At 42.7% G+C, this 27,230-nt stretch overlaps 1 protein-coding gene across 3 annotated transcripts in view; it reads left to right on the top strand.

The window, feature by feature from the left end:
* The window catches only part of cfap20dc (CFAP20 domain containing), a 57,860-nt gene extending 30,944 nt beyond the window's left edge, over positions 1 to 26,916 (top strand). For 2 of the 3 annotated variants that reach the window (XM_024373881.2, XM_024373874.2), the window contains 9 exons: positions 193 to 602; positions 4,728 to 5,204; positions 8,762 to 9,010; positions 10,364 to 10,425; positions 20,869 to 20,972; positions 23,202 to 24,818; positions 24,970 to 25,070; positions 25,406 to 25,523; positions 25,974 to 26,916. In XM_024373881.2, coding sequence (XP_024229649.2) covers positions 193 to 602; positions 4,728 to 5,204; positions 8,762 to 9,010; positions 10,364 to 10,425; positions 20,869 to 20,972; positions 23,202 to 23,323 — 1,424 coding nt within the window. In that variant the 3' untranslated portion in view covers positions 23,324 to 24,818; positions 24,970 to 25,070; positions 25,406 to 25,523; positions 25,974 to 26,916. Of the gene's footprint in view, positions 1 to 192; positions 603 to 4,727; positions 5,205 to 8,761; positions 9,011 to 10,363; positions 10,426 to 20,868; positions 20,973 to 23,201; positions 24,819 to 24,969; positions 25,071 to 25,405; positions 25,524 to 25,973 lie in introns of those variants that run through there. The other variant, XM_024373889.2, reaches the window with a different exon arrangement.
* Positions 26,917 to 27,230: the final 314 nt, after the last annotated feature.

Below are 27,230 nucleotides of genomic sequence, written 5' to 3'. Positions count from 1 at the left end.
CAGGTTAGACATTGTGTTTTCATTGTATGAATTTAGTAAGGTGGAACTTAGTTTTAGTATCAATGATACAGTTGTAGCTAACGATCACGGGACGAGCAAATCGAGTCAACAAGAACCATTGGAGAAGACAATCAGAGCAGTCTCATGTTTTTATTGACTGTAAAGCTGTTGTTGTTGTTATTCTTCTCTTAGACAAGTTGTTGTCTCCCAGACCTGTTGACAAGGACAGAACCTGTTTGGAGCCCTCCAAATCTTCTCCAGAGCTTCTGTCTGGCCAGTCGACCCCTGTCCCTGACCTCCCCCCATCACCATTACCCCTGCAGGACTCGGACAGTGATGACAGTGAAGGGGAGAGTGATGTGAATGAAGTCTCTGAGCCTCAGTTCTCAGTGGAAAACGTGTTCACCTTCTCTTCTTGGCCCCACTCAGCCAAGCGAGGACAGGGACAAGGCTATGGAGACCAGGGACAAGGCCAAGGACATGGAGAGACCTGCTGGACTGAGGAGGCAGCTCAGGCCACTGACACCTACGGCCAGCAGGACACGGGAGGGCACAGGGGGGCCAGGCCAGACGACGACTTCCTCGCCAGCGAGAGTGAGGAGGTATGTCTATGTGTCTCAAACGACTGGGTCTGTTCCAGATTTGCTGGAGGATGAAGAGTACACACACACACACACACAAGACCCTGTGCCCCCTGACACAGTCCTCTCAACATAATTGTTTTTCTTCTTCAAAACATTTAGTTGCTCTGGTACATTTAGCTTCAATAGAAACCTCAATAAAAACCTCAACAATAGGAACCTCAGAGATTGTACAATAGAAACCTCTCTGACCCCCCATGACCCTCAGATCCCCTGAATAAGCAGTCCTACCACCGCCACACAACAACTCCAGTAGGAGCTGCTTCCTTAAAGCAATTGTTTGAAACGGGAAAAAAAGTTATGAGACACTCTATGGGCCAATAAAAGGATCGATTTGAAACTTAACCAAAGCATAAACTAAGTGTATATAATAACTAATTATACTCTTAAATCGTATATCTGAGACCATTAGTGCAAAGTGATTGTGATGTGTTATTGTCTCACCTACTTATCTTAAGATGAATGCTCTAATTGTAAGTCGCTCTGGATAAGACCGTCTGCTAAATGACTCAAATGTAAATATACAATGTAAGAAAGTGTTTACACAGCAATGTAACCCAGTAATAAAGAGCTGCTGATAAAGAGCTGATGAGGAGAATGTTATAAGTAACGAGTACAGAGGCTATTACCGTTAGATGTATTCAAAGGAAAACGAATTGTCTTGACTGTTTTTTAAATTTAAGAAGGAATATAATTATTCAGATTTAAGACTTTCATTAACAGTCAAATTCAGAATAAATGGCGGGTCCTTGAGGTGCTCATTGTTCTTTTCTTGGCTTTGCCTAATGGATTCCACAAGGAGACAAAAAAGCAGTGAGGGTCAGTTCTTTTATACATTCAGTCCATTTCTATATGAAAGAAAAAAATATGATTCAGTTTATTTTTTTATGGGTCCTGTATGAGAAATATAATTCAGTTTGTTGTGTGAGAAACATATCACTCCGCTGGCTCAGACTAGTTAACTTCCATTAGAATTGAGAATATATATTGTTCATCCTCAATTCAGTTGTGTGATAGAGAAAGATAATTTAGTTGTTGTGTTGATCCGTCTCTCTCTCTCTCTCCTCTACTGTCCTGAGGGAAATCAGTTTCATCTTCAACATACATATGCTCTGCTACTGTTAATTAGGCCACTTTGATTGATGTCTCTCTAACTGTGTGTGTGTGTGTGTGTGCGTGTGTGTGTGTGTGTGTGTTAGCTGCTCTGCTAGTCTAGAAGAACATATTGTAAAACCTCTGGAGCTTTCTATTTTTCTTTCAATTCCCATCTTGTTCTGTTTGCTTGTTTTCAGCCAATCATATTACTCTGGGAGACCAAGGTTAATTTGGATAAACAACAGACTAGACAGTAGTCACACAGCATGTTTTAGGTAATTCATGGGTTCAAATATCCAACATCACAGCTTACTACCATATCCACAGGTAGTCCCAATTGGCCTTAAAAAAAACTGTTATTAAACACTGAAAATAGCTTCCTCTTCTCCCTAACCTACAGTACCAGTCAAAAGTTTGGACACACCTACTCATTCAAGGGTTGTTCTTTATTTGTACTATTTTCTACATTGTAGAATAATAGTGAAGACATCAAAACTAACACATATGGAATCATATTATATCCAAAAAAGTGTTAAACAAATCATAATATATTTTGAGATTATTCAAAGTAGCCACCCTTTCCCTTGATGACAACTTTGCACACTCTTGGCATTCTTTCAACCAGATTCATGAGGAAGTCACCTGGAATGGATTTAAATGAACAGGTGTGCCTTGTTAGAAGTTAAGATGTGGAATTTCCTTCCTTCTTAATACGTTTGAGCCAATCAGTTGTGTTGTGACAAGGTAGGGGTGGTATTCAGAAGATTGCCCTATTTGGTAAAAGACCAAGTCCAAATTATGGCAAGAACACATATTTTATATTTGAGATTCTTCAAAATTGCCACCCTTTGCCTTGATGGCAGCTTTGCGCACCCTTGGCATTCTCTCAACCAGCTTCACGCATAATGCTATTCCAACAATTTTGAAGGAGTTCCCACATATGCTGAGCACTTGTTGGCTGCTTTTCCTTCGCTCTGCGGTACAACTCATCCCAAACCATCTCAATTGGGTTGAGGTCGAGCGATTGTGGAGGCCAGGTCATCTGATGCAGCACTCCATCACTCTCCTTCTTGGTCAAATAGCCCTTACACCGCCTGGAGGTGTGTTTTGGGTCATTGTCCTGTTGACAAACAAATGATAGTACCACTAAGTGCAACCAGATAGGATGGCTTATCGCTGCAGAATGCTGTGGTAGCCCTGCTGGTTAAGTGTGCCTTGAATTCTAAATAAATCACTGACAGTGTCACCAGCAAAGCACCTCCACACCATCACACCTCCTCGGTGGGAACTTCACGGTGGGAACCACACATGTGGAGATCATCTGTTCACCTACTCTGCGTCTCACAAAGACATGGCGGATGGAACCAAAATTCCCAAATTTGGACTCATCAAACCAAAGGATAGATCTCTATCGGTCTAATGTCCGTTGCTCGTGTTTCTTGGCCAAAGCATGTCTCTTCTTATTATTGGTGTCCTTTAGTAGTGGTAGACTGACCTTCATGTCTTAAAGTAATGATGGACTGTCATTTCTCTTTGCTTATTTGAGCTGTCCTTGTCATAATATGGACCTGGTCTTTAACCAAATTGGGCTATCTTCTGTATACCACCCCTACCTTGTCACAACACAACCGATTGGCTCAAACACATTAAGAAGGAAAGAAATTCCACAAATGAATTTCTAACAAGGCATACCTGTCAATTTAAATCCATTCCAGGTGACTACCCCATGAATCTGGTCGAGAGAATGCCAAGAGTGTGCAAAGCTGCCATCAAGGCAAAGGGTGGCTACTTTGAAGAATCTCCAATATATTTTTATTTGTTTAACACTTTTTTGGTTACTACATGATTCCATATGTGTTATTTCATAGTTTTGATGTCCTCACTATTATTCTACAATGTAGAAAATAGTACAAATAAAGAAAACCTCTGAATTAGTATGTGTGTCCAATCTCTTGACTGGCACTGTATGTCGGAACCAAAAGACAGATTGCCCTAAAAGTATAACTACATAAAATACAATGTTACCAACGAGGGAAATCAGATTATTCTTCCTTATTTATTCCATGTGTAACTCTGTGTTGTTGTATGTGTCGAACTGCTGTGCTTTATCTTGGCCAGGTCGCAGTTGTAAATGAGAACTTGTTCTCAACTAGCCTACCTGGTTAAATAAAGGTGAAATAAAAAAATAAAATAAAAAATGTATCCCTGATTATTACTAGATAGTTCATTCATATGGACATACTTTTTCGATGCCTCGTCCCAGTGGACATCCACATTCGATGCCTCGTCCCAGTTGGATCATGCTTAGTAAATGGCCATGCCAGAGGTGTTGACTCTAAACTGCGTGAGGCCTCTATCACACCACTGACATCAGTGCCCCACTCAATGACATACGATTCTGAGCATGAAACGAAAATCAGCAGAAGAAAAGGATGAGAAGAGAGGTAAAAGGGAGGAAGAGGAGGAGTGAAGAAGAGTCAATGGGGTTCGGGCTAGGAGTCAAACTTAACATGCCCTATCACCAGGTTGTCCTCATTAGTGAACCAGGAACCAGAGCCGTCTGCTTTCAAGCCAAACTTACCGAGACCATTAGCCGGGATGAAAGCCTAGCGCTTTACACTACTTTAAAGCCATTTTAGCCTCTGCCAGCTAAGCAAGACTAATGTTGAGTCTTTTCAGATAGCCTGCTAATTGCAGGTAATTTGGGACGTGGGATACCAGCCCACGGCTAGCCACCAGTATGGAATCGTACAGTACAGCCGTAGCTGTTTATTAGCTAGCTGGCCGGCACGCGCAATTCTTTTGCATTCATCTGTGGCAGGTTGTGCTATAATTCCCTTCTTGAGGCAGACGTCTTTTTCTTTCAAGGTGTTGTGTCAGTGCCTACTCTGTCCTTTTAGATATGCCTGCCTGGCTACCATTACTCATATTCTAATAATAAAATAAAAAAATAAATCCTATTTTTAAACTGTTCCTCTCTATTTCTCCCAGGAAGAGACCTCCTCCAGGTTCCTCTATCAGAGGTCCAGTGTGTCCCCCAGCCCTGGTACTCCTGGTGTTCCCCCCAGCTCCACCCCTGGTATCCCCGGATCATCAGGCCTAGATGAGGACACTCCGCCCAGAGCACGGCCTGGGTCCAGTGGGTCCAGTGGTGCAGACCGAACATTTACCATAGAGCGAACCCTAACCCACACAGACCCTGCAGGGTGTAAAACCAGGCTGGCTCCCCACACTGACTCCCAAGCATACAGGAGAACATTAGAGGTGCCTGGGATGGTCCCAACCCGCTGCCGGTCACCCTGTCAGGGTACCAGGCAGGGGCAGAGACACAGCAGTCTGGGCCAGTCTGGACCTGGGGGAAGAGAAGGGGGAGCGAGCCAGACTCAGGACAGGAGCAGCAGCAGGACATCACTGAGCAGGAGATCTCTGCGAGAGATCATCCCCCGAGGAGACGCCACATTAGACAAGGTTAGGTACTGTCTGTCTGCAGCCAGGCATTTAGTATTCACAATCACATCCTTATTATCGCACTGTCTTCGTCAGAAGCTCTTACCCGCCCTGTGGGACAGAACAGAAGCACATGATTTACCAAGAGAGAGAAAGTTCTGCTGTTAACTCCGCCATCTTCCATTTCCTCCTATACTTCTCATGTTATAATTAAGTGAGCAGCTGTCAAGTGACCATCAGTCCTGACTGTCTCTTGCCACTCTGGGATGGAGGCCCTGGGTGGAAGGGAGGCCCTGGGTGGGATGAGAGGGAGAGAGCCCCTAGGAGAGAAGGATGAGGGGGGAGTGAGAAAGAGGGAGGGAGAACCTGTCTGAGAGTCTAATTGAGCAGCCAGCCACATGCCTGATGCCACAACCGACGGGGATTTACAGTTGTCAAAACACATCAGATGTGCCACCGTGTGATTCCTCCCCAAGACAACAGACTGATCATCAGTAACTTCAAGTTATAGCCTAGTAGTCACATATACATGACATGGATGTATCATATTCAAGTTATAGCCTAGTAGTCACATATACAGGACATGGATGTATCATATTCAAGTTATAGCCTAGTAGTCACATATACAGGACATGGATGTATCATATTCAAGTTATAGCCTAGTAGTCACATATACAGGACATGGATGTATCATATTCAAGTTATAGTCTAGTAGTCACATACAGGACATGGATGTATCATATTCAAGTTATAGCCTAGTAGTCACATATACAGGACATGGATGTATCATATTCAAGTTATAGTCTAGTAGTCACATACAGGACATGGATGTATCATATTCAAGTTATAGCCTAGTAGTCACATACAGGACATGGATGTATCATATTCAAGTTATAGCCTAGTAGTCACATATACAGGACATGGATGTATCACAAGGGTGAAAGGATAGCATGTCCTCATATTTTCTCTTCAGTCTGCCTCATGCTTTGCTTCTTCAAGCTGAGATTCCAACTAGCTACTTGTGCCTATAGTACTTTATTTAGTTAAACCTAGAGTTCTCTGTGATTGTTTTTCTTCAGTGGTCTGTGTTTACAGTAGTATACTGTATAGTAGTTTTATCAATAGAAAAGCATTGCAAATTCCTGGATTTCCCCATCTGAAAACATGTAGTTACAAGTCTGCCGGTTGAAATGTCCCAGACCAGCTGAAAATAAATCTCTGTTTTGATACAGATAGATACAGTGAGTTTGTCTGTGCGCCTTGTTGATCCTCATTCTCCCACAGACATATCGCCAAAGCTTAATAATAGATAGAAAACAGGGAATCAGTGGCGTGGGTAGAGGGATACACAAAGAGCGAGGGAGTGAGAAGAAAAGAGGGAGCAGAGTGCATGTTGAACGAGGGATGTAGAATTATCACTGGGAACTGTAGGAGAGAACAGTCATTCCCCTTGACCTCTCACAACAGAAGAGAGCCCACTGTTTAATTAAAGATGCGGCGTGTGTCCCAAATGGCACCCTATTCCCTGTAACGTGCAATTCTTTTAACCAGGGCTGTGGGCAAAAGTAGTGCACTATATAGGGAATATGGTGCCGTTTGGGACACAGCCAGGAAAGTCTGAGAAGTCTGAAGAGAGTTTTCAGGGGAGAGGAAAGGTCCCTTTTGACAAAGAGTGGATATGACAGTCATGTGGCTGCCTGCTTTGTTCCAGTCTTTCTTTTATGGTCGGGGTTGACTCCTCTCCGATGCTCAAGTGGTTGCAGTCAGGATGGGCTTAGATAGAAGAGAGTGAGGAAGAGAAGAGAGAGAAGCTTAGATAGAAGAAGAGTGAGTGAGGAAATGTAGAGAGAAGCTTGTTAAAGGGCTTGGCATCGTGCTGTTCAGCTTCTGATGGCATGATGACACGCCGTGTCGCACCCGCCCGCCTGCCTGCCTGTCTCTCCCCTCATCCCTCGCTTCCCCTCATCTCCTCTGCTCACATTAAAGTGTGTGATGTACAGAGCAGAGCAGAGCAGTGATCTAAGAGCAGGTTTGTCAGTCATGCTGTGCTGAGGAGAAGGATTCTGCGATTTAAAATAGAGAGGGTGAGAGAGAGGGTGAAGAGAGGTGGGGGGCTAGCTGTCACACCTTGAGGTGCCCGGGGCTCACTCCCTTCCCGCCTTCCAGCCGCTCCTCCTAAGAGGAACCAGGGGATCCATGATCAGAGCACAGTATTTTGTATTTTTTGAAATATTTTTTAGGGATCCTCATTAGCTCTAGCTGACACAGCAGCTACTCTTCCTGAGGTCCACAAAAGACAGGGGAGTGGAGGGATCCCAAGCCCACAAAGGAGGCCTGCTGCCTGGGTCGCTGATGAGGCTCAGACACCCCCCTCAACCCTCACCTCATTGTAGTGGAACACAGCCCAGTAGCTGCAGTCTTACAACCACTGACACACCCTGCTCCATGTCCCCAGCAGGTAGCCAAGTGAAGGCTGTTGAGCTGTCCTCCCATCAAGTCAAATCAAATTGTATTTGTCACATGCATCAAATACAACAGGGGTAGACTTTACTTCCAAGCCCTTAACCAACAATGCATTTCAAGGAATAGAGTTAAGAAAATATTTACTAAATAAACTAAAGTGAAAAAATAGAATCAAAAAGTAACACAAGAAAATGACATAACAATAACAAGGCTATGGTTAGAGCGTTGGGCCAGTAACTGAAAGGTTGCTGGATAGAATCCCAAAGCTGACAAGGTAAAAATCTGTTGTTCTGCCCCTGAGCAAGGCAGTTAACCCACTGTTCCCTGGGCACCGAAGACTTGGATGTCGATTATGGCAGCCCTCCACACCTCTGATTCAGAGGGGTTGGGTTAAATGCGGAAGACACATTTCAGTTGAATGCATTCAGTTGTACAACTGACTAGGTATACCCCTTTCCCTATATACAGGGGGTACCAGTACTGAGTCAGTGTGGTAGCCACTGAGCTAGCCTATGGTACAGTAGAGTCAGGGTCCTGATTGAAATGTTGTCAGAGAGAGAGAAGACAGAGATGATTGTTGCGGTTCCCACTGGACTGTGAGGCTCTCTTTCACGCAAACAGCCATTGATCCTCTCTTAACCTCCAGGGTTGCCCCAGTTCTTCCTTTCGGACAAAGCCAGTTACCACAGAGCTCCAAGCCTCCTACTGAATCGATAGCTGGACGAGTTACTGTACACACACACACACACACACACACCAATCATGCCAGCCAAGCCACAGGCCAGTGGGTGATATCCAAGCCTGGGCTGGGCCCCGGATGGGAAAACTGAGACATGCTGTTTTAAACACACTGATTACTTATCTTTGTTACACGTACACAGGGGTTGGTTGGGCTCAGGTCATTGACCTGTTTCTTCTTATTGGACGGATCGAACAGAACTTGCTATTTGTGGATGTGATGAAAAAGGATGAATGAGATTCTAGGAATTTGGGGCATGTGCTTGATTACACACCATGGTCAAACCACAAAGCCCATTAAAAAAGCTGTCAAATTCCTTTACTGTAATGTTTGGAATGCAGTATGTAATCTATCTTGATTTTGTTTGTTGTCGAAGGTGGGAGAGGAGAGGGCGGAGAGCAGGCATGAGCCTGTTGGGTCCAGTAGCTGTGATTTGCGTGTGTTGGACAGCCTGCGTATGCAGGAGGAGGAGGAGCTACATATGCTGGCCAGTCTACGGCGGGAGCAGGAGGAAGAAGAGGAGGGGGGAGGAGCAACAGGTCTCAGTGCCTCTCAGATCCACCAATGTAACGTCAGCATCAGCACCAGCAGTGATGAGCCATCCACCTGGACACACATACCTATGGTGAGTCATGTATCCCAAAGATAGGGGACAAATGAAGATGTCTTACTCAGGACGTTTGCCATTGACGTAGGGGGTTAGTGTTGCTCATTTCATACTCACATACTGTAATTTGCAGAAGCAATGAAGTGGGCCCAGATATCTATTATGCCTTCCTATGTCCTTAAGCCCTTATTTACAGGCAGCTCTCCTGAGTGATAAATCAAGGTGCAAATGGGGCTTATTCAAACAAGCTCTCTCTCTCTCTCTTTCTCTCTCTCTCTCTCTCCCAAGCTGGCTGCTCATCTTTGTTGTGGAAAACGCGATCCAAAGATCAGGCAGAGACTAATAGTATATATAATAGTGAATATTTTCATCAAGAAGCTGCAGGGGAGATCCACCTCTGGTTTCACAGGGAAGAACTCAAAGAATAAATGGTTTCATGTCCCTTATATAGTGGGAGGTGATAATACAATCATGTTGTTTAAACAACAGTTATTTCAATACAGCAACAGTTCCGGGAACACAGTGGGCTTGTGTTAGGGTGCAGACACACCAGGAGCCCATGAAAAGCATAACACAGAACATTAGCATAACCCGTGAGAAGTTACATCAGCTCACCCCAATTCTGCCATAACAGCTTGATGTGCTGTGTTCACATTGCTGCTTTTTTGACTGTAACATCAGTGTCACGCTAGGGTATACTCCGTTCTGTTATACTAGAGAAACTGTGTTTCCGTAGCTAGGGCTGACCGTGAGGACCTGTGGAGAGTAAAAATCAACAAACTCTGCATAATCAAAACAGTTGCTTTATAAGAAGGTGTTGAATTTCACAGTTAGCCAATGTTATGTAATTGCCAGCTGAAAAGTACCAGTGGCCTGGTTTTGGCCCCAAGTGAGAGTAGGTCTGCCGGAGCCATGGCCCGGTGAGACACCGGTGCCGTCCCGCGTAGATGGAAACAGAAAAGTATGTTGGGTAAAACACTGGGGTAAATCCTGTATGGAAATGTGCCATTATAAAGTCCTGAGATAAATACTGAGAACCATTGCACTCTGTAGTAACATATGTAGCCACAGCGCCCCCATCAGGCAGCTGAGGGAGGTGCACTGAAGCTTTTTTGTTATTACGCAGATTGTGATTTCACATAATACTGTATGAGATAGTTAGAAAAGATAGCAACATGGTAAATGTGTGTGGCGAGTATCTTTTATGTTATTAGTCTCTGGTGACTGACAGCCTTTAAATTAAAATGTGAGCGGCCAGCCTGCATGTGAGACTGTCTTCTGGGTGCCGAGATTAGAATCTGAATGATTATAGCATCGCTGGTAGATTATGACGTTCTCTTTTCCTCATCCGTTGTGTTCTGTTGTTCTCAGCCGGCCAAACAGGGCCATCACTACCAGAAAGAAATGAACCCACTCTTACACTCCAATCCAAGGTGAGCATACCTCAAATCTTGTCCCCAAAATAAACAACACATAAACAATGTTTTGTCTTTTAAAAAGAGGGCAGAGTTTTTTAAATTTATTATTATTTATTTTATTTCACCTTTATTTAACCAGGTAGACTAGTTGAGAACAAGTTCTCATTTAAAACCTTGACCTGGCCAAGAATAAAGCAAAGCAGTTCGACACATACAACAGCACAGAGTTACACATGGAATAAACAAACATACAGTCAATAATACAGTAGAAAAAGTCTATATACAGTGTGCAAATGAGGTAAGATAAGGGAGGTAAGGCAATAAATAGGCCATGGTGGCGAAGTAATTACAATATACCAATTCAACACTGGAGTGATTGATGTGCAGAAGATGAATGTGCAAGTAGAGATACTGGGGTGCAAAGGAGCAAGATTAATAAATAAATACATTATGGGGATGAGGTAGTTAGATGGGCTATTTACAGATGGGCTATGTACAGGTACTGTGATCTGTGAGCTGCTCTGACAGCTGGTGCTTAAAGCTAGTGAGAGAGATATGAGTCTTCAGCGTCAGTGATTTTTGCAGTTCATTCCAGTCATTGGTAGCAGAGAGCTGGAAGGAAAGGCGGCCAAATGAGGAATTGGCTTTGGGGGTGACCAGTGAGATATAACTTCTGTAGCGCATGCTACGGGTGGGTGCTGCTATGGTGACCAGTGAGCTGAGATAAGGTGGGGCTTTACCTAGCAGAGACTTGTAGATGACCTGGAGCCAGTGGGTTTGGCGATGAGTATGAAGTGAGGGCCAGCCAACAAGAGCGTACAGGTCGCAATGGTGGGTAGTATATGGGGCTTTAGTGACAAAACGGATGGCACTGTGATAGACTGCATCCAAATTGTTGAGTAGAGTGTTGGAGGCTATTTTGTAAATGACATCGCCGAAGTCGAGGATCGGTAGGATGGTCAGTTTTACTGTCAGCATGAGTGAAGGATGCTTTGTTGCGAAATAGGCGACAAAAAATAGCCGATTCGAGATTTAATTTTGGATTGGAGATGCTTAATGTGAGTCTGGAAGGAGAGTTTACAGTCTAACCAGACACCTAGGTATTTGTATTTTTTTATTTATTTTTTTTACCCCTTTTTCTCCACAATTTTGTGGTATCCAATTGTTGTAGTAGCTACTATCTTGTCTCATCGCTACAACTCCCGTACGGGCTCGGGAGAGACGAAGGTTGAAAGTCATGCGTCCTCCGATACACAACCCAACCAGCCGTACTGCTTCTTAACACAGCGCGCATCCAACCCGGAAGCTAGCCGCACCAATGTGTCAGAGGGTACACCGTGCACCTGGCAACCTTGGTTAGCGCGCACTGCGCCCGGCCCACTACAGGAGTCGCTGGTGCGCGATGAGACAAGGACATCCCTACCGACCAAGCCCTCCCTAACCCGGACGACGCTAGGCCAATTGTGCGTCGCCCCACAGACCTCGCGGTCGCGGCCGGTTACGACAGAGCCTGGGCGCGAACCCTGGGACTCTGATGGTACAGCGCCCTTAACCACTGCACCACCCGGGAGGCCAGGTATTTGTAGTTGTCCACATATTCAAAGTCAGAACCGTCCAGAGTAGTTATGCTGGACGGGCGGGCAGGTGCTGGCAGCGATGGGTTGAAGTACATGCTTTTAGTTTTACTTGCATTTAGGATCAGTTGGAGGCAACGAAAGGAGAGTTGTATGGCATTGAAGCTCGATTGAGCGTGGCTTAGGTGCACCCGTGACCAGCTCGGAAACCAGATTGCATAGCGGAGAAGATACGGTGGGATTCGAAATGGTCAGTAATCTGTTTGTTAACTTGGCTTTCAAAGACCTTAGAAAGGCAGGGTAGGATAGATATAGGTCTGTAACAGTTTGGGTCTAGAGTATCTCCACCTTTGAAGAGGGGGATGACCGCGGCAGCTTTCCAAGATTTGGGGATCTCAGACGATACAAAAGAGAGGTTGAACAGGCTAGTAATAGGGGTTGCAACGGCAGATCATTTTAGAAAGAGATGGTCCAGATTGTCTAGCCCGGATGATTTGTAGGGTTCCAGATTTTGACGCTCTTTCAGAACATCAGCTATCTGGATTTGGGTGAAGGAGAAATGGGGAGGCCTGGGCGAGTTGCTGTGGGGGGTGCCGGGCAGTTCACCAGGGTAGGGGTAGCCAGGTGGAAAGCATGGCCAGCTATAGAAAAATGCTTATTGAAATTCTCAATTATAGTGGATTCATCGGTGGTGACAGTGTTTCCTAGCCTCAGTGCAGTTGGCAGCTGGGAGGGGGTACTCTTATTCTCCATGGAGTAAACAGTGTCCCAGAACTTTTTGAGTTTGTGCTACAGGATGCAAATTTCTGTTTGAAAAAGCTAGCCTTAGCTTTCTTAACTGCCTGTGTATATTAGTTCCTAACTTCCCTGAAAGTTGCATATCGTGGGGGCTATTTGATGCTAATGCAGTACGCCACAGGATGTTTTTGTGCTGGTCAAGGGCAGTCAGGTCTGGAGTGAACCAAGGGCTGTATCTGTTCCTTGTTCTAATTTTTCCATTTTTTTTGAATGGAGCATGCTTATTTAAGATGGTGAGGAAGGCACTTTGAAAAAATAACAAGGCATCCTCTACTGATGGAATGAGGTCGATATCATTCCAGGATACCCCTGCCAGGTCGATTAGAAAGGCCTGCTCGCTGAAGTGTTTTTGGGAACGTTTGACAGTGATGAGGGGTGTTCGTTTGACTGCAGACCCATTACGGATGCAGGCAATGAGGCAGTGATTGCTGAGATCTTGGTTGAAAAGTGCAGAGGTGTATTTGGAGGGCAAGTAGGTTAGATTGATATCTATGAGGGTGCCGTGTTTACGGATTTGGGGTTGTACCTGGTAGGTTCATTGATCATTTGTGTGAGAGGGCATCTAGCTTAGATTGTAGGATGGCCCGGGGTGTTAAGCATGTCCCAGTTTAGGTCACCTAGCAGCACGAGCTCTGAAGATAGATGGTGGGCAATCAATTCACATATGGTGTCCAGGGCACAGCTGGGGGCTGAGGGTGGTCTATAGCAAGCGGCAATGGTGAGAGACTTGTTTCTGGAAAGGTGTATTTTTAAAAGTAGAAGCTTGAATTGTTTGGGTACAGACCTGGTTAGTAAGACAGAACTCAGCAGGCTATCTCAGCAGTAGATTGCAACTCCGCCCCCTTTGGCAGTTTCAGGGTTTTTGGTGGTCTTCCTAAGCCAGGATTAAGACACGGCTAAGACATTTGGGTTGACAAAGTGTGCTAAAGCAGTGAATAAAACAAACTTAGGGAGGAGGCTTCTAATGTTAACATGCATGAAACCAAGGCTTTTACGGTTACAGAAGTCAACAAATGAGAGCACCTGGGGAATGGGAGTGGAGCTAGGCTCTGCAGGTCCTGGATTAACCTCTACATCACCAGAGGAACAGAGGAGAAGTAGGATATGGGTACGGTTAAAGTCTAATAGAACTGGTCGTCTAGTGCGTTCAGGTCGGAGAGTAAAAGGAGCAGGTTTCTGGGCACGATAGAATAGATTTAAGGCATCATGTACAGACAAATGTATGGTAGGATGTGAGTACATTGTAGGTTAGCCTAGGCATTGAGTGATGATGAGAGAAATATTGTCTCTAGAAACATTTAAACCAGGTGATGTCATCGCATAAATGGTTGGTTAAGGCATATTGAGCAGGGCTAGAGGCTCTACAGTGAAATAAAACAATAATCACTAACCAGAACAGTGATGGACAAGGCATATTGACATTAGTGATCATAGGTGATCATAGGGGTCCAGTCAGTGGTTGGTCAGGCTGGAGACACAGCGATTCAGACAGCTAGCAGTCCGGGGCTAGCAAGCTAGCAGATGGGCCTTAGAGGGACGTCGTGATGGAGGAAAGTCTGTTTTCGCCTCGTGTGGTTCCGTCAATAGACCAGTCGTGATGGATTAGTAGGGTTCCGTGTAGCAGAGGGGTTCAATTGGCAAATGGATCTATTCAGCTAACAGTCCAATATGCTCGAGACAGCTAGCTGGCCACGGCTAGCAGGCTAGCAGATGGGCATTCAGGGGACGTCGCAACGTATGAGCCGGTTGACTAACCCCCTCGAGCAGATTACGTATTAGGTTGGGTGGAGGAGGTTTCATCCTTTTTGAATTTGCTATCAATACGGGTCCTCCGCCAACTGCTTAAAGGTAGCCAATATGTTCAGCCTGTAAATGATGTAACCTCCCTTTCCATCAAATCTCTTCCGTAACGTTATCTATGATGGGAAATCCGGGAGGTAGGTAGCCTAGTGCTTAGAGCGTTGGGCCAGTAACCAAAAGGTTACTGGATTGAATCCCTTGACAAGGTACAAATCTGTTGTTCTGCCCCTGACCAAGGCAGTTAACCCACTGTTCCCCAGTAGGCCGTAAGAATTTGTTCTTAACTGACTTGCCTAGTTAAATAAAGAATAAATGAAATAATTTACTGATCCTGAAGTGAGAATGGATGGAGGGTGCGTTCATTCTATCTGTCCATTCAGAATCAGTCAAGAGACCCAGGGCATGGAACCCTTCCTGAAGTGTATGAAACCGTACACAACATGTAAATATGAACACATACTAACAGATTCCCACCTGTAGCAGTGCGTCAGTGTCTCATTAGCCAAGGCTGTCCCGGATGATTAGCACCGAGTTAGTTAGTGTTTCCGTTGGCGCAGGGCCCAAACACACAGAGGTCTAATACACCAGTCACCTGGCTGTCATTACTTGGCTGTCATCACCTGGGCTTGGGTCTGGCTCACCTCATCTTACAGGATGCCATTGCCATTACTCATTAGAGCTCATCTTGTCATCCTCTCTGCTCGCCTCTCAATTAGATGCAGGGCTGTTGTCACTCATTAGCACACAGCCCGCTCTCTCGCTCGCTCTGTCTTTATGTTTTCAAATTCTTTGTGTCTCTCTCCCTTTCTCTCTTTCCATCTCTCTCTCTCTGGGGACACACGTGCAGCGCCACCAACATGTTACAAAGGATGACAAAAGTGTTGCATCACCTGTCTCCAGGTTGAATTATGCATTGTTCCTGTTGGCTCAAACATGTCTGATTTATTGATGAAAGGCAGGGAAGGCTTCCTGGTGTATATATCTCTGTCCCCATGATGTATTAAGTGCTCCTTTGTGGTGTTAAACCACATGACTGTTGAATGAACCTGGTAACAAAATTGCAGTCACGTAGGCTAGTGTTTTTGAGGTTCAATTTTGTTTGTATTATACTTCTGTTTCATTTCACTCAAGTTCCTAAACCTTCTGTCCTTGAGACTGTCTCTGTCTTTCAAATGTTCAGACTGAGTGCTTGTGTTTCTGCTTGACTGCGCCCTGAAGCAGATTTGAGTACACTCTTAGAAAAAAAAGTGCTATCTAGAACCTAAAAGGGTTCCCATAGAACCGTGTTTTCTAAGAGTGTACTCAAGTATAGGCTTATATTTTTTAAGTATAGGCTTGTTAACCGAACCCTATCCACTAGTGGCCTGTATTTACTACAGCAATACTACAAACACTAGATAGGTGATGACTGAATGTGTGTTACTGTATTCAAGTACAGCTGCAATGGATCTGAGAGGTGTGGGATGTGGCACGACAACCAGCTTTAATTATCTCTCTGTCAGTGGAAATCTTGTCTGTTCTTTCTCTTCTCCTCTCTTTTATTCTTTCTTTCTTTTGTATTCAGACAGACCCCCAAAGGTGTTTTGTGTTCTGAAAGCCCAAAAGTGAAACCTTTTGGTCTTAAGTGTCCTGACTGGCACCATTGTCTGCAAGGCTCCACTGTCAGTTATTTGGAGTGGTAAAGTTTGACAGTTGAAACGGTGCTGCTGCTCCCTGCTGTAGTTTTGTCAGTGCTTTTCTGACACATTTACCATGTTCCACTGTGTGTGATATCTGTGCCTTCTGCCTCTGGCTGGTAAACAAGCGTTGCATCTCCTAATCACCCTGTCATGGAGAAATGGAGATATTCTCACTGAACATAGAATCTGATGCATTCTCACTGAACACAGAATCATCTTTTTACAAAGTCTATTTTCAAAAGAGATAGAAGTGCCAACATCCGTTTTCTTTCGTCTCCAGCTCCAAGCACAGATGTACTGTAGGAGTATACCCAGCAAACCAGGAATATTGGCAGAACATTAGCTAAGATTACCATGAAGTTCTAGTTAGGGTTTTTTCTAAAATCAGGATGACAACATCTCAAAATCTTTCAAATAATGTTTTTGATAACAATTTTTTTTTTTTAGGTTTGAAATTAAATGTTCTCTTAACATAAAAAATATTTTTAAAATCCCAGCAAATCAACGTTTTAAAGAACTCAGACAGGCTGTTCTGTCAACATCAAACTCATTTTTTGTGCAATCTGATACAAATATTATCTGAATGTCAGCACAACTGGACAGTTTTTCTGTTTGTTTGTTTTTTTGTGTGTGTTTTTGGAACCTCTCTTGTCATATCCCCACAATGTTCTCACCTAAATAAGTATTTTAGGTACTTTTAAAGAACAGACAAAATGTGTTCTGGGAACGTTCTGGCAACATCAGGCTTATGTTTTATACAAACATTGTATAATCATCAGCACAACTGGACAGTTTTTGTGTTATGAGAACATTTGCCGCAACCTAACGAATGTTCTGGGAACCTCTGCAGAACCAATTTTGGTTTGCTGGGTACACTATAGATAATGTTTTTGTTTTTTTACACTAACCTCAAGGTAAAATACTTACTAAAAGGGACCTTCATCTTCTGTCAGGTAAAAAAAGGCTAATTTATTTCCTCCCATCCCCAGTTCACTTTTATGCCATGAATATAATGACTTAACAATTCAATCTACAGTCTCTCGTCCAGTCCCACTTAACAATTTCCTCTCCCTGCAGGTAGGTAGCTGCTGTCTGCAGCGTTGAGCTGCGTTGTCCTTGAAAATAGCTTCCATTAAATCTGCCTGTGCTTTGTGCCTCCCAGTGTGGAGTCAGAGGGAAGTGGGAGGGTGTAAATGGCTCTGGTGGGGGAAGGAAATATTATTTGGAATATATTTGATTTTAGCTTCGGTCTGGAGAAGAAGTGATGATGTATTTCTAAGGGACACAATGGGGGAGGGTTACTATCTAGTCCTTGAAGTTGAAATTGAAAATCAAGTAGGATCTATATCTGACAGAGGTATAGAATTGCTGTATTTGTGAGTGTGTAGATAGATGTATTTACAAAAAACTAACTCAGTGGAAGCATGTTGTTTTCCCAGTTTAGAGATTGAAATTCGAGACATCCATATTTTACCTAAATGTATTCCGCAGCCACACTGTTAGAATGGAGGAGAGAGTTACACATCTCAGTCAAGTGATGATATCATATCAACTTATAGTGACTGTTCATTTTGAATATCAAAGATCAGAGCTAACTGGTGGAAGAGAAGGGGAAACCAAGACATAGAGGAAAGCAACTATACCTCTCCAATGGAAAATACTTCTTAGCTGGTATCACGTTCACAAATGTCCTAAAACCTGTGGACAGTTTACTTTCGGATGTGTTCAAACTATCAGTGACTTACTTGACTCATTCCTTTTAGCTCCTAGTTGAACAACTGGCCTCAAGCCATCAATAAGACAGGGTCTTTTTGAGATTGTCAACTAGGAATCAACTTCAACCATAAAGGTGCCGTTCTGAAAGTCAGAGTTTAGGAGACAGGGGGCTAAAAGTAGTGGGAAGGAGATAGCCTTTGGTTCAGTTCTGTCTGTTGCATTGACCTCTGATATAAATGGGAGAGAGAGAGAGCCCTGCTGGTAGCAGTACGGTGACACACACAACACACACACACATATACACACACACACGCTGATGCAGTCTGCAGTGCTCCTTCACCCCCATCTCTCGTGTGTAGGAGGAAGAATATTGCTCCTCTCAGTACGTCTGTCCCCCAGCAGTACAAGGTGTAATACTGTCCCTCTGACTACCACAAAGACTAGTGACACTCAATTTTAACAATTCAATCCATTTTAATCCCACTTTGAAACATGATGCCACTTTGAAAATAGATTAAACCTTTGAGAAGAAAATAAGTTAAATTCAAAACTTCATAAACCTCCCATGATGTTCTCTGAAACAACTTTTATCCTGAGGCAAAGAAAGTACAAAAAAATTGAAGACTAGCTTAAAGGCGATACTTATCTGGATGGTGTCTAATGTAGTAATTTACTATACAATGATACTGTCTTGCCTATTTTTCTCCAGTTTCCACCATACATCACTATATACTTACATTTAATTGTTTAATTTCTAACTCCAACGGTAGTGCTGGAAGGGGAGAATGGAGCACAGGGAAGGCAGTATACGGGCCTCTTGCATATAAACTGAGTTTAAATGTTTTTGGCTAAAGTGTATGTAAACTTCTGACTTCAACTGTATATTTGGCCTTGTGTTTTAGGTAATTGTCCTGCTGAAAGGTGAATTTGTATCCCAGTGTCTGTTAGAAAGCAGACTGAACCAAGTTTTCCTCTAGGATTTTGCCTGTGCTTAGCTCTATTCCGTTTATTTTTATTTGCCTCAAAAATAATCCCTAGTCCTTGTCGATGACAACCATACCCATAACATGATGCAGCCACCACCATGCTTGAAAATATGAAGAGTGATACTCAGTGATGTGTTGTGTTGGATTTGTCTTGTATTAAGTACAAAACATAATTTCTTTGGCAATTTTTTTTGCGGAGTTACTTTAGTGCCTTATTGTAAACAGGATGCATGTATGTGGTTGAATCTGTGCTTGAAATTCACTACTCAACTGAGAGACCTTACGTGTGTGTGGTATGTGTGGGGTACAGAGATGGGATAATCATTTTAAAATCATATTAAACACTATTATTGCACACAGAGTGAGTCCATGCAACTTATTATCTGACTTGTTAAGCAAATGTATTTAGGCTTACTATAACAAAGGGGTTGAATAATTATTGACTCAAGACATTTTAGCTTTTCATTTTAGGGAACCACACATGCGGAGATCATCCGTTCACCTACTTTGCGTCTCAAAGACATGGCGGTTGGAACCAAAAATCTCAAATTTGGACTCATCAAACGAAAGGACAGATTTCCACCGGTCCAATGTCCATTGCTTGTGTTTCTTGGCCCGTGCAAGTCTCTTCTTATTATTGGTGTCCTTTATTAGTGGTTTCTTTGCAGCAATTCGAACATGAAGGCCTGATTCACACAGTCTCCTCTGAACAGTTGATGTTGAGATGTGTCTGTTACTTGAACTCTGTGAAGCATTTATTTGGGGTGCAATCTGAGGTGCAGTTAACTCTAATGAACTTACCCTCTGCAGCAAAGGTAACTCTTGGTCTTCCTTTCCTGTGGTGGTCCTCATGAGAGCCAGTTTCATCATAGCACTTGGTGGTTTTTGTGACTGCACTTGAAGAAACTTTCAAAGTTCATGAAATTTTACGCATTGTCTGACCTTCACGTCTTAAAGTAAAGTAATGATGGACTGTCATTTCTCTTTGCTTATTTGAGCTGTTCATGCCATAATATGGACTTGGTCTTTTACCAAATAGGGCTATCTTCTGTATACCATCAGGACCTTATTGGCTCGAACACATTAAGAAGGAAAGAAATTCCACAAATGAACTTTTAACAAGGCACATCTTTTAATTGAAATGCATTCCAGGTGACTACCCTATGTAGTTGGTTGAGAGAATAACAAGAGTGTGCAAAGATGTCATCAATGCAAAGGCTTGCTACTTTGAAGAATCTCAAAAAGAAAATATATTTTGATTTGTTTAACACTTTTTTGGTTACCACATGATTCCATATGTGTTATTTCATCATTTTGATGTCTTCACTATTATTCTACAATGTAGGAAATAGAAAAAATAAAGAAAAATCCTTGAATCAGTAAGTGTATCCAAACTTTTGATTGGTACTGTGGTGTACAGACACTTGTGTGAAATCACAGCATGTGTCTGTGTCTGACAAATGGTCCTACAGACAAGTTCTCGGTTGTTGAGCCAGTTAGAACAGAACAGATGAGATGGGCTGGGAGGCCTAAGGGCAGTGGACGGGGAGGTTCGTGATGGCCCATGGTGGTCTAGTCTAAAGAACAAAAGAGATGGGAGGCTTTAGTGGGCCTCATGGAAAGATCATCAGGTGCGATCCCTACAGTATTTTATTTCACCTTTATTTAACCAGGTAGGCTAGTTGAGAACAAGTTCTCATTTACAACTGCGACCTGACCAAGATAAAGCACAGCAGTTCGACACATACAAAGTTTTCTGATTGATTAAAACTGTCCTCCTTTTTTGACATTATCCGCTATTCACAAATTGTTAATTGACCTACACCGCAACTAATATTATGAATTCCTAATTGTCTGATAGCATCTCTGTAGTGATGACTGTGTTCTGATGCCTATTGCCTCTAGGGAATGGATGGATGTCCTCAGCCCTCCCATTATTTCTCCTAGCCAGAAAAAAGGCAAGGGGTCAGAGGGCACAAGGGACCATCGGAGTGGACCCCCGACCAGAGGTGCAGGCTTGGCTCAACACCTCCAACACCAAACTCCTTGTCCTACACACACACATACACGTAAACCTATAGAATCCATATTGTTTTTTATTATTCTCAGAAACCTGTGAAATGGCACCACCGTCACATTCTGCTAATGGAAATGTTTCACAGGTGTCAGAAGTTAGGCAGGCTGAAATGTTAAGGCTCTCTTTAAAGAAGACACAGGGTGGAAACGAGGCAGAGCGAGGAGACCCAAAAAAACTAGGACCAATTAGGGCTATAGATCCCAGGAGGCTGCAGCTTTCTGTTCTCCCCGTGACTCCACAGGTCAGAGACAGTCTCGTTACAAGGCTGCGCTTCCAAAGACACGCCTGCCGGGGTTAATTGGCAAAACCTTTCCAATTTACAACATCATTTTAAACCTCTGACACATTGTGTCTCATAATTAGTTTTCATTATCATCCATTGGAGTTTCCAATTAGACACAATGTTTCTCCCAGAGCATTCCATTACCTTTTTAAGTAGTTAACTGCCCGTCAATTTAACAACTAAAATAATGGCGGTTAAAGCAAGGGGTTGGAAATTACATCACCTTTTTTATTTAACAGCTTTCAGAATGTGTCTGTGCGGTTTTCTGAGGTATGAGGATCCTAAACGTGGCTGTGCTGATTGATGTGAAGAGAGTGTCTGAAATGGCAGAGGAGAAGTTAAGATTCTCCTGGGTCCCAAGGCCAGCAGACCCTTACAGCCTCCCAGGAACCATTTAAGTCCACTAAATAGTTCTGTTCACAGGGTAGTAGGGGTACAGATTCATGGCTTAAACTGCTCGGGTCTGGTGTTGGCTGTCTCTTCAGTCGTGCACTTACAGTTCATACACGGTCTTGTTCAGTTCTCGCCAAAAGGAATATTTCCTATGAGGAAATCGGAACGCTTGTTCAGTACAAAGGAGGCTGGTGGGAGGAGCTATAGGAGGATGGGCTCATTGTAATGGCTGGGATGGAGTAAATGGAACAGAGTCAAACGTGGTTTCCATGTGTTTGATGTGTTTGATATAGGGTTGCAAAAAGAGGGTATATTATTGGAAACTTTCTAAGTTTACCAGTAAACTACCAGAATTTTGGTATATTTCAAGGATTTTATGTCATCTATCACAAGACATCTAGTGGCCCTTTTGGGTACTTAAAATTATCACAGGTGTCTGTAATAATCACGTGTAAAATATATTAAATAAGATGATTTTAAAATAAAAATAGAATGACAAAGCTGTAAAACATTATCTTAAATATAAACCATCAACTTAGTGAACACCATTGGTGTTTAATATGAGGGCTTCAGCATGAAATATCCTTTATATTTTTTTTGACACATTTGATTTATTTTACTATGCCAATATGTATTTGATGTCAATATTTTGGCGTCAAACTGGTGTCAGTTGTGAACCCAGTCAACAGTTAGAAGAGTTGCAGAGTTAATTGAAAATAACGCCATTGTTTTTCATTAATTAGGCTATTTCTCTTGAATGATATGGTCTATCCACTAGAAACTCATGGACAATATGGACACAGATATAATAAAATAATACTATATATGAATTTAAAAAAGTTATTCAGGTATAAATTACCAAAGTTAATTACAAAACTTTGGTCAATTCCAGGTAGCTTTACAACCCTAGTTTGATGCCGTTGCATTTATTCCATTTCAGCCATTACAATGAGCCCGTTCTCCTATAGCTCCTCCCACCAGCCTCCTCTGGTTCAGTTGTACACTATATATACTATATGGGGGGTAATTTATAATGTAGCGTGCTAAATGACCGAGTGGCGCAGCGTTCTAAGGCACTGCATCTCCGTGCTAGAGGCATCACTGCAGACCCTGGTTCGATCCCTGGCTGTATCACAACTGGCCGTGATCGGGAGACCCATAGGGCGGCACACTAATTGGCCCAGTGTCGTCCTGGTTAGGGGAGGCTGGGGTAGGCCATCATTGTAAATAAGAATTTGTTCTTAACTGACTTGCCTAGTTAAATAAAGGTTCAAATAAAAACATGTAAATGCAACCTTTGCAATCTCATCAAAAGGTTTGGCACTTCTGAGAAAAAAAATGACAAAGGAAATAAAAAGGGTTGGGCCTCTTAATGTAACCGGTTAAGGTGTTGGAATAGTAGGGAGCCAGGTTGACGTCCCAGTCGGGCTACCCCCCCTGGTTATGGTATGTCATAACTGCATGTTCCTCCTGTTTGTGTTTCAGGGGCTGATGGATCAGTGAATGGGGGAAATGAGGATGAGGAGGAGTACCTGAATCTGCTCTATGATCCCTCTCTTAACTGCTACTTTGATCCCCAGTCTGGGAAATACTATGAGCTGGTTTAATTCATCAAGCTTTTTGATGAGCAAAATGCAGGAAAAGAACAGAACAGGCATGTTCACTGCTGGAAAAATAGATTTTTTTTTGTTTTACTTAATTACGCTTTTCTGAACTATTAACGAGCCTTAGAAAATATTTATACCATTCTGTTATCCTCGGTTGTATTTAATTTGGAATGGTGAGGATGCTCTTGTTATTAATTGTTTATACAGTGATGTTTTTAAGTGTTCTGTACTGTATAGTGTGTATGCAGTAGTGTGTGTGTCATGTGTGTCCTCTACACATATTTGTGATTAAATGTGTTTGTTTTACCCTTGGCTCAAATGTTTTTGTCCTTTGTTCAATTTAAGTGGTTAGACTTAGCCAGGGGCGGACTGGGAGAAGAATTTGGCCCTGGCATTGGATCCACGCCAGCCCACGTCACTGTGTGCGCCGCCAACTCGCCGTATCTGTCTCAGCATCTTCTCTGTTGTCACTCTGTGCTTCTTCTTGTTCTCTGTTTGTCTTGCCTGTATGCTTAACCCTTATACATTATAAAAGCCAAGCCAATGAATTAGGCTATATTGCAGACGAGTGCCTGTCAAATGTGTTCCCCTGAATCAACAGTAAGTGTTAATTACTATTACAAGGCATCAGACTAACATTTCCCCTGGTGGCACTGGTGCCACTAACTTTTACAGTTGGTGGCACCGGCACATGTTTTAGTCTGACCCAAATCATGAGCAATCATCTTATAAAGTAATTCATAGTGCTTTATTAATATATAAGTATAATATATAGACTACTGAGGTAGGCCTATTCAAGAAATTAGTTGTTTCACCTAATATGTCCAAGAAAAAAATATTTTGGTGTGTGTCAATTTCAACCAGCCCATCTAACAATAAAAGTATCCAGCCCATCTGGCATTTTCCAAAAGTGCCAGATAGCCAATCCGCCCCTGGACTTTGCCTACACAAGACTTACAAGACAAATCAGGACTGCACTTAAATAGATTATCTTCATTTTTCCTGCATTCACTCTATTACTATGGACAATACATTTCTGTTGATTTCACTGCTTATAAATGTTAATATTATATTATAAACATTTATTTCAGACAATTTCCCCCAAAAAATATTCCTACAATTTATGCAGCCCGTTCATGGAATTTGTACTTTTCCCCATTCAAAAAACATGCAAAACTCAATCATGCAATATAGCCTACCTTTACAGTCTTGTCCTCTCGAACTTCCCTAAATAAGGCATTCCATCTCCTCCAATCAGAAATGCCTTTCGTTTCCACGTAAACAGGTGAAAAACCCAACCAGGAAGTAAACAATAATGGCGATGACTTCAAGAAAAATAGTTTCTAATGTTTTAAAACTATTTATTCTTTTCTTTATTCAACAAACATTTTGTGAGAGACCCACCACTAGTTTATCTTCAACCCAGAAGTTATCGGAGGACAGGAATGAGATCCATATGAGAAGTGTCACCCCCACCAAGTCGTCAACTCAACAGGTGAAGTAGCTGTAGCGTATCCGTTGTCTGCCAATGTAATCGTTGTTGACAGTTGTACAGTATGCGCATACCTAGGCATTCGGTTAAATGGCAATCACATTTGTGACATTTCATTTCTCAAATTAAATTCCATATCTTTGTCATTCAATAGGCAAGACTGCACCCGGGGGTCATTGCAGCTGTGATATTCGTTACATTTGCTGCAGTTCTTGCTGCAGTTTTTATCATCAGAAAATACTGCTTTCCCCGCAGGTATTTGTGATATTGATATGGATCATCAATAGAGCTGTGTTGGCTTTTCTATTTTAGATCATTATAGATCTTAATATCATGAAAGACAACATCAAACATGTTGCCTGCCTGGAGGTCCAGTATTCTGGATGTTGGCTGCATGTCAATATGAATGGAGCCTTTTAAGGATTTATGATTGCCTTCATGAGGTTGTTCATTATGCTCATTTTATGTTATTTCATCAATGAGTAAACTTGCTTATCAGGTGTAGTGCCCAGGGTACTATCATAATGAACTGCTTAAGTCATAGTCTCAATAATAAATCATGGAAATGTTAAACAGTGTTTTCTTTTCAGCGAGGCCGCATACAGGTACTCAGTGCTGAGGCGGATGGAGGCTGAGGGGTCAGGAGGAACTGAGGAGGAGGAGGAGGACGGGCCCGGGCCCTACACACTGGGGGAGGACTCTGATGAGGTTGGTGGACCTGGTCCTGTGTCTGTCATCCTCGTCACTATAGTGGTATAGGGTGAAGTTGCCCCAGGACTCTTGGGTCAGTTTTGCATTTTCCCTACTGATGATTAAGGTTAGGATTGGGGGAAGAGAAGCTGATCCTAGATTTGCATCTTGGGGAAACATTACCCCTGAGCCACTATAGTCTACTCCAGAACACCTGTCTTAATCAGGGGATGGGGAAAATTACATTTTAGAGACTAGAAAAGTTTTGGCAACACCTAAGTTATACCATAGGCTATACGATAGTAATTTTACCTGCATGGACAGTACTTGGCTGCTAAACATTGGGACATGACAGGCCATTTATTTCATAGGCCTAGTCTACTATATATTTTTTTCAGGGTTTGTGGGTGTTTTTGCTGTGATAAGAGATCTAGTCGTGTCTTTCTTTTCTTTTCTCCCCTCCAACAGGATATGTTGGAGTGAATCATCATTCGGATGACACTGCTCTGCGCTCAGGTTAGCTGAGGTCGACTGTGAAGTGTGTGCCGAAATGGCTGGGCTCTTTTGCATTGACTAGTTACAACATGGCTATTATCCACTGATGCTGGTTCTAATTCAGGGAATTGTTGTCATGACATGCATACCTTATTCTACACATCTAGACTGTTAATAATATTTGTAAATATATAACCGATACCAATGGCAAGCAGACCAAAATAACCATTCTTCACAAGTATAGAAGCTGTGTCTGCACTGTATACCGCAATCAACTCGTTCTATTTGTTACTGACCTCTTCAAGCACTGTTTCAGTTGTTGAGTATTGTTTTGTCATCTTTAAGTATTATTCACACATTTAATGTAAAGTATGTGGTACTATGTTAACGTAACACAGCGGCCCAGGTTTTGTCTTTAAGACACAAGCTGTTGTGGTTACGTCCTTTAATTATTAGTATTTTTTTGTCATTTAGCTCTTATCCAGAGCGACTTACAGTAGTGAGTGCATACGTTTTTCGTTGTTTATTTTCTTTTTTTTATATTGTACAAACATGTTGTATAAATGTATTTCCCCCTGAGCAGAAATTAATATGTCAATCAATCAATCAATCAATCAAATGTATTTATAAAGCCCTTCTTACATCAGCTAATGTCACAAAGTGCTGTACGGAAACCCAGCCTAAAACCCCAAACAGCAAGCAATACAGGCGTAGAAGCACGTGTTTGCCGTTCTGTGTTTAGTGTTTGCCGTTCTGTGTTTAGTGTTTGCCGTTCTGTGTTTAGTGTTTGCCGTTCTGTGTTTAGTGTTTGCCGTTCTGTTTTGTGTTTGCCCTTCTGCACTTAGAAATGAAATCATGTACAGTACCGTTTCTGTGAGTTTCTTCAGTGCTTATCAATAAAGAGACGCTCTGCTCACCTGGCATTATCAACCACACCCCCACACCTGTGTATGCTAATCACATAAACCAACAATCCAAAGGGTAAATATGGAATCAAGGAAGGGAGCGATTCCAGTAACAATAACGCCATCAGGCCAGTGTATGCCCTCTTGTCCTGTATGCCCTCTTGTCCGTTGGCCCATTCCCAATCACACTGCTGTGTTCTCCGTTAGGTGTTTGATTTCAACACTAGAGGACAGTAAAGGTATGGCAAAAGTAAATAGAACTGCTAAAGCTGCCTTTCTCAGGTGAAAGGTCTCATTGTGTTGTATTGTTTGATCAAATATCCGT

The sequence above is a fragment of the Oncorhynchus tshawytscha genome, linkage group LG02, assembly GCF_018296145.1.
Source record: "Oncorhynchus tshawytscha isolate Ot180627B linkage group LG02, Otsh_v2.0, whole genome shotgun sequence".
Lineage (NCBI taxonomy): Eukaryota > Metazoa > Chordata > Actinopteri > Salmoniformes > Salmonidae > Oncorhynchus > Oncorhynchus tshawytscha.
Note: the sequence above shows the minus strand (reverse complement) of the source record. Positions and strands in the feature narration are given on the sequence as shown.